Source organism: Rhinoraja longicauda, chromosome 5 (assembly GCF_053455715.1).
Source record: "Rhinoraja longicauda isolate Sanriku21f chromosome 5, sRhiLon1.1, whole genome shotgun sequence".
Taxonomy (NCBI): Eukaryota; Metazoa; Chordata; class Chondrichthyes; order Rajiformes; family Arhynchobatidae; genus Rhinoraja; species Rhinoraja longicauda.
This window is the reverse complement of record NC_135957.1, coordinates 5,363,076-5,371,092: the sequence shown is the minus strand read 5'-3', so window position 1 is coordinate 5,371,092 and position 8,017 is coordinate 5,363,076. Positions and strand designations below refer to the sequence as shown.

The 8,017-nt window shown below is 44.9% G+C and overlaps 1 protein-coding gene across 1 annotated transcript in view; it reads right to left on the bottom strand.

The window, feature by feature from the left end:
- Positions 1 to 1,048: 1,048 nt before the first annotated feature.
- Positions 1,049 to 8,017, bottom strand: part of LOC144593828 (dynein axonemal heavy chain 8-like) — a 460,724-nt gene continuing 453,755 nt past the window's right edge. The window contains 2 exon segments of the mRNA XM_078399946.1: positions 1,049 to 1,336; positions 6,975 to 7,096. Of these exon segments, the coding sequence (XP_078256072.1) occupies positions 1,049 to 1,336; positions 6,975 to 7,096 (410 nt within the window).

The window sequence follows — 8,017 nt, the reverse complement described above, 5'->3', positions numbered from 1 at the left end:
GACTCGGTGGGCCGAAGAGCCTGTATCTATGCTGTATCTCTAAACTAAAACCAAACGAAAGGAGATGTCAAAAGTGCTGTCTTTCTAATGGGACATTAGAATATAAAAGTAGGGGGGTAATGATGGAATTGTACAGAACACTGGTGAGGCCACAGCTGGAGTATTGTGTACAGTTCTGGTCACCACATTATAGAAAGGATGTGATAGCTTTGGAGAGGGTGCAGAGGAGATTCACCAGGATGCTGCCAGGGATGAAGGGCCTCGGCTATGAGGAGAGACTGGGCAGACTGGGGTTGTTTTCCCTGGAGCAGAGAAGGCCGAGAGGGGACATGATCGAGGTGTACAAGATCATGAGGGGCATAGATAAGGTAGATGGCGGGGAACTTCTTCCACTGGTGGAAGGTTCAACAACGAGGGGACATAGATACAGGGTAAGGGGAGGGAGGTTTCGGGGGGATGTGAGAAAGAACTTTTTCACCCAGAGGGTGGTTGGAGTCTGGAACTCACTGCCTGGGGTGGTGGTGGAGGCGGAAACACTCACAACGTTTAAGAGGCATTTGGATGGGCACTTGAAATGCTACAACATTCAGGGCTACGGTCCAAATGCGGGAAAATGGGATTAAAATTAGACTGTGTTTGGTAACGGGCGGCGCGGACACGATGGGCCGAAGGGCCTCTTTCTGTGCTGTAGGACTCTATGACTCTATGACTCTATTACTTGCTTTCCCCACCTGACCTCTTGGCTGTCACTGTTTTGAAAACCAGGGGTGTTTACCTGCTCTCTGGCCAGTAGTTGTTCAGCTTGCTTGTCGTTATCATTGAAATAAAGCAGTTAGACAATGATTAAGAGTAAGAAACTGTGCAAAACTAAGTCTAAATGGATTTATTGAATGAAAATAAAGCTGATGATTGTGTTTGTGAACATTTTTCTTCCGACTGGTAGGTACAGAGAAATGGTACATGGAGATGATACCTTGGCATCCAAAGGCAGATACATTACTGTTAAATTGTCGAAAAACACATCTTTACTCGTTAAATAGCTTGTGTTTTACTTGATATCACAGAGCAAGGCAGCCCCTCTGAGGATCCAGTGGTCAGGTGGCTGGTTAGTTTTCAGACAGAGGGTGGTGATGAATGTCAGATCAGTACGCTGTGGTTTCTTGTAGACTGGGCAGATGTACAATTTGGGGTCTTTGGGTGCGGTGGAATTGATGGCAAATATGTAGATGACAGGCAGCATTGTAACAAGAACCTTGGCAACAGATTCCGTCAGTCTGATGTTTCTCCGGTCCCAACCTGCTCCATCCAAGTAAAGGCCGTGGATGTAAACTCCTTCCTGCCAGGCAAACATGCAAAGGACGAATGTTGGAAAAATATTCACGGGAAAATAGAACAGTGAAATAGAAAGTGAGCATTGTACCAGTGAGTTGGTGCTAGCTGCTAGCTGGAGGCCCCACCACCCCCACCCTCAACTCTCTTCCTTTTCCACTTATCCAAAGCAACAAGCAATCTGCTGGAGAGGTGCACAGGATCATGCAGTATTTGTGGGGGCAAGGTTTTAAGTCACAAACATCAAAACTGTTCATTTCCCTGCACAAATGCTGCCTGATACAATGTTCCTTCAACATTGAGATCTCCTTTTATCACTAACCTGTTCCCCCAAATACTTATCGAATAGTGGTATCACAATTCGAATTATCGAATAATGAAAGGCTTGGATAGAGTGGATGTGGAGAGGATGTTTCCAATAGTGGGAGAGTCTAGGACCAGAGGGCACAGCCTCAGAATTAAAGGACTTTAATTTAGTTTAGTTTAGTTTAGAGATACAGGGCGGAAACAGGCCCTTTCGGCCCACGCCGACCAGTGATCCCCGCACACTAACACTATCCTACACACACTAGGGACAATTATTACATTTGCCCAGCCAATTTAACCTACAAACGTGTACGTCTTTGGAGTGTGGAAGGAAACCGAAGATCTCGGAGAAACCCCACGCAGGTCACGGGGAGAACGTACAAACTCTGTACAGACAGCACCCGTAGTCGGGATGGAACCCGGGTCTACAGCGCTGCATTCGCTGTAAGGCAGCAACTCTACCGCTGCGCCACCGTGCTGCCCTTAAATTAATAATTTAAAGGACTTTAACCAAAGGTTCTTTGGAAGGAGATGTGGAGGAATTTCTTTAGTCAGAGGATGATGAATCTGTGGAATTATTTGCCACAGAAGGCTGCGGAGGGTGTCAATGGATATTTTTAAGGCAGAGATAGATAGATTCATGATTAGTACAGGTGTCAAGGGTTATGGGGAGAAGGCAGGAGAATGGGGTCAGGAGAGAGAGATAGATCAGCCATGATTGAATGGCGAGAGTAGACTTGATGGGCCGAATGGCCTAATTCTGCTCCTATCACTTATGACCTTAGAGCAGGTAGATGGGACTAGGTTGGAGAAAGTGTTCGGCATGGACTAGAAGGGCCAAACTGGCCTGTTTCCGTGCTGTAATTGTTATATGGTTATATGGTTATGATCAAATGCTTTCCCATGTCTTGTGGCTTTACCAATTTATATATTAAATTCCAGGCTCTATATGGTGTCCTTTTATCTTCACTTTCTAGGTGACATTTCAGGTTGGGACCCTTCTTCAGACTGAGTATCAGGGGAAAGATAAACGAGAGATATAGATGGAGGTATTAACGTCACCTATTCCTTTTCTCCAGAGATGCTGCTTACTCCAGCATATTGTGTCTATCTTTGTTTTCAACCAGCCCCTGCACTTCCTTCCCACAGATGCAAACCTGCTTTGTGCTGACACTCCTTTACTACGTCAGCAGGTTTTCTGCGACGTTCTTCACAGTGGAAGACACCAGCAATGTGCCAGAAATTCGAGAGAGTCAGTGGCAGAAGTAAGTTTAAGAAGGGAGCAAGGCAAAAGAAAATAAATGATACCAGTTAGTCTGACCTGTCGTTGGTAACATTTTAGAGTCCATTATTAATAATGAGGTTTCATGGTACTTGGAAGCACATGATCAAATAGCTGACGTCAGCATGGTTTTGTTAAGGGGAGATCTTACCTGACAAATGTGTTGGAGGTTTTTGAGGAGGTAAACAAGCAAGGTGGGCAAAGGAGAGGCAGTGGATGTTGTATATTTGGGTTTTCAGAGGGCCTTTGATAAGGTGCCACAGGTGAGGCTGCTAACAAGATAGGAGCCCAGGTATTAGAGGCACAGTACTACCATGGATAGAAGATTGGCTGAATGGCAGAAGGCAAAGAGTGGGAAGAGTGGGGCGTTTTATGGTTGGCTGCCAGTGCCTAGTGGTGTTCCGCAGGGGTCAGTGTTGAGTCCGCTAACACTTCATGTTATATGTTGATGGTCTGAATGAGGGGATTGATGGTTTTGTGACCAAATTTGAAGATGATATGAAGTTAAGTGGAGGGGCAGGTAGTGCCGAGGAAGCAGGGAGTCTGCAGAAGGACATGGACAGGTTGTGAGAGTGGGCAAAGAAGTGGCAAATGGAATACAAAGTAGTAAAGTGCACTTTGGTAGAAGGATTAAAGGCATAGACTGCTTTCTAAATAGGGTGAGGATTCAGAAATCGGAGGTGCAAAGGCACTTGGGAATGCTAGTGCAGGATTCTCAAAAGGTTAATTTGCAGCTTGAGTCGGTGGTACGGAAGGCAAATGCAATGTTACCATTCATATCGAGGGGACAGGAACAGAAAAGCAAGGATGTAATGCTGAGGCTTTATCAGATGGACACATTTGGAATATTGTGAGTTTTGGCCTCATGTCTGAATATGTCTGAAAGGATGTGCTGGCTTTGGACACGTTCCAGAGGAGGTGAATGGGAATGATCCCAGGGATGAATGGGTTAATATATGAGGAGCTTTTGAAGGCTCTGGGAGTTTAACTCACTGGAGTTTAGAAGGATGAGGGGAGATTTCATTGAAACCTACCGACTAATGAATGTAATAGACAGAGTGGATGTGTAAAGGATGTTTCCAGTAATGCGAGAATCTAGAATCAGAGGGCACAGCCTCAGAATAAAAGATCGTACCTTCAGAATGGAGATAAGGAGGAATTTCTTTAGCTAGGGAGGTGTGAATCTGTGACATTCTGCCACAGACAGCCGTGGAGGCTAAGTCAAAGGGTATTTTTAAAATAGAGATCGATAGATTCTTGGTTAATAAGGGTGTCAAAGGTTATGCGGAGAAGGCAGGAGAATGGGGTTCAGAGGAAAAACTAGATCAGCCATGATCAGAATGGCAGTGTAGACTTGATGGGCTGAGTGGCCTAACTCTGTTCCTATGTCTGGTGGGAACAGGCCCTTCAGCCCAACTCATCCACACCAACCAAGTGCCCATCTTAGTTTCATTAGTCCACATCTGACCCAAATTCCTGTCAACCTTTCATCTACAGGTTCATGTCCAAATGTATTTTAAGTGTTGCATTGGACCCAGAAACATATCACTGACTTCAGAAAAGGGAAGTGGGAAGTCTGCATGCTAGTTTTCATTGAAGATAGACACAAAATGCTGGAGTAACTCAGCGGGACGGGCAGCATCTCTGGAGAGAAGGAATGGGCGACGTTTCGGGTCGAGACCCTTCTTTGATGGGTCAGTGGAGGAGAGAAATAGCAGCTTCAAGTTCCTGGGTGTTAACATCTGAGATGACCTTCTTCATTGATGTAATCATGAAGAAGGTGTACTCATACCCATCTTACCTGAGAGGTTTACAGAGATTCGGCATGTTACCGAATACTCCAACAAACCTCCACAGATGCATAATAGAAAGTATCCCAACTGGGGCATCGTGAGCTTGTACGGCAATTTATAAACATTGGGATGCAAGATGCTGCCATGAGTGGTGGACTCAGCTCAGTCCATCACTCGCACAGCCCTCCCCACCATCAGCAGTCAAGAAAGCACTCAGGGAAATCTATGTGGAGAACATGCAAACTCCAGATAGTGCAAATGGTCAGGATCAAAGCCCAGGCTGCTGTACTAACTGCTGTGCCACCATGTTACGCTTTTATTCCATGTTACTCCAATGTAGTATTTATTTCATGAGGGCTTGTATATAAAAACAGGGATGTAATGTTGAGGTTCTATAAGGCGCTGGTCAGGCTGCATTTGGAATATTGTGAACAATTTTGGGCTCCATATCTGAGGAAGGATGAGCTGGCTCTGGAGAGGGTCCAGAGGAGGTTTACAACAATGATCCCAGGAATGTGAAGGTTAATCTATGATGAGCGTTTGTCGGTACTGGGCCTGTACTCGCTGGAGTTTAGAAGAATGAGGGGGGACCTAATTGAAACATACAGAATCGTGAAAGGCTTGGATAGAGTGGATGTGGAGAGGATGTTTCCACCAGTGGGAGAGTCTAGGACTAGAGGTCATAGCCTCTATTAGGACGTTCTTTTAGGAAGGAGATGAGGAGAAATTTATTTGGTCAGAGGGTGGTGAATCTGTGGAATTCTTTGCCGCAGAAGGCTGTGGAGGACAAGTCAGTGGATATTTTTAAGGCGGAGATTGATAGATTCTCAATAGACAATAGACAATAGACAATAGGTGCAGGAGTAGGCCATTCAGCCCTTCGAGCCAGCACCGCCATTCAATGCGATCATGGCTGATCACTCTCAATCAGTACCCCGTTCCTGCCTTCTCCCCATACCCCCTCACTCTGCTATCCTTAAGAGCTCTATCCAGCTCTCTCTTGAAAGCATCCAACGAACTGGCCTCCACTGCCTTCTGAGGCAGAGAATTCCACACCTTCACCACTCTCTGACTGAAAAAGTTCTTCCTCATCTCCGTTCTAAATGGCCTACCCCTTATTCTTAAACTGTGGCCCTTGTTCTGGATTCCCCCAACATTGGGAACATGTTTCCTGCCTCTAATATGTCCAATCCCCTAATTATCTTATATGTTTCAATAAGATCCCCCCTCATCCTTCTAAATTCCAGTGTATACAAGCCCAATCGCTCCAGCCTTTCAACATACGACGGTCCCGCCATTCCGGGAATTAACCTAGTGAACCTACGCTGCACGCCCTCCATAGCAAGAATATCCTTCCTCAAATTTGGAGACCAAAACTGCACACAGTACTCCAGGTGCGGTCTCACCAGGGCCCGGTACAACTGTAGAAGGACCTCTTTGCTCATATACTCAACTCCTCTTGTTACGAAGGCCAACATTCCATTGGCTTTCTTCACTGCCTGCTGTACCTGCATGCTTCCTTTCATTGACTGATGCACTAGGACACCCAGATCTCGTTGAACTCCCCCTCCTCCTAACTTGACACCATTCAGATAATAATCTGCCTTTCTATTCTTACTTCCAAAGTGAATAACCTCACACTTATCTACATTAAACTGCATCTGCCATGTATCCGCCCACTTACACAACCTGTCCAAGTCACCCTGGAGCCTTATTGCATCTTCCTCACAATTCTCGATTAGTACGGGTGTCAGAGGTTATGGGGAGAAGGCAGGAGAATGAGGTTAGGAGGGAGAGATAGATCAGCCATGAGTGAATGACGGAGTAGACTTGATGGGTCCTATTCTACTCCTATTCCTTCTACCCTCTGATCATGAGCATCTAAATGAGGTGCTTCCATCTATCATCAAGGGTTTCCAACATCTGGGCCATGCCCTCCTCTCCCAGTTGCCATCACACTGGAGTTTCAGAAGCTTGAAGTCCCACACCAGCAGTTTCAGGAGCCTTTCTTGAGCCGACCGACCTGCACAACTCGAATCCAACCTCATCCAGACAACACTACGGACCATGTTATCTCATTGTGTTATACACGACTGTCTTGTTTTTGCAGTCTTTTTCTTTTCACTGTCTTGTCGTGTTTGTGTAATTTATGTTTCAAATTTTGTCTATGATGTTGTTGCACAGGAGATATTTATTATACCTTTATCTCAGTGTATTTGTGCATATGGCAATAATCTAGAGGTGAGAAATGGAAGCCTACTTACCACTGGCGGCACTTTGATTTCTTCTTTCATCAGTTTGGTTGCTTCATTGTGCAGAGTGACACTATCTAGTGCCCAACCTTTATGTGCTCGTGTTACTTCCTGTCTCATTGCAGTTAAGAATCCTGTGCATAAAATGATTTCAATTCCATTTTTAAAATATGTTTAGTTTAGTAGAGTTTAGAGATACAGCACAGAAACAGGCCCTTCGGCCCACCGGGTTATTACAGGTAATAACAGATACAGTAGCTGTGTTCCTAGGAATCCTCACGTTATAAAGTGGATAGTGTCAATGGGGTTAGGGACTTGAGAGTTTCTGACCTCTAATAACAAAGTTATGTTTCCCTGCAGGATTACTAAGATCCATGTAGACAACATGCACAACCCAACCATCATAGATCACATTTGTCACCTCCTCAAAAAAATCGATGATGTTTGTAGGAGGGAGTTTTGTACTTTCCCTGTCCTTATATTTGACTTTACTCAGATCGGCACAGACACAAAATAAAACAGCTCACAGATCAGTGGTGAGTCTATCGAACAAGTCGGTTTATTAAAGGCCTTAGCGATGGTCACGATGACCATTAAATGTCAATAATGTCGCTAAATGGGGTCGTTCGTTAACTTTTGGGAGACTTGCCTGTGACAAAGTGACAAAGAGCAGCTGTAATGGAAGATTGCAATAGATAAGAACCTAGACAGAGCTACCCCGTACTGATAAGGAAGCCAGCAGAATGGTTCAGCTTTAGCTATTTTAAATACATTCTATCTTAGCCATTTTTCCATCATGCTCCAGAATGTGAGCTTCAGGGTTAACCAAACTATAGCCTACACTTCCTTATAATTCTCAAAATTCCCGACAAGGTTAGTAAGACATGACCTGCTGTGTTCAAAGCCATGCCAACTGTCTCTAATTAACTCTTCCAAGTGGTAGAATAATTAGATCCTGAAGAATCCTCTGACATGAAGCTCACTGGCCCTTAATTCCCTGGATTCTCTGTACTTCCCTTCCTAAACAAAGGAACAACATTAGCTACTCTCCAGTC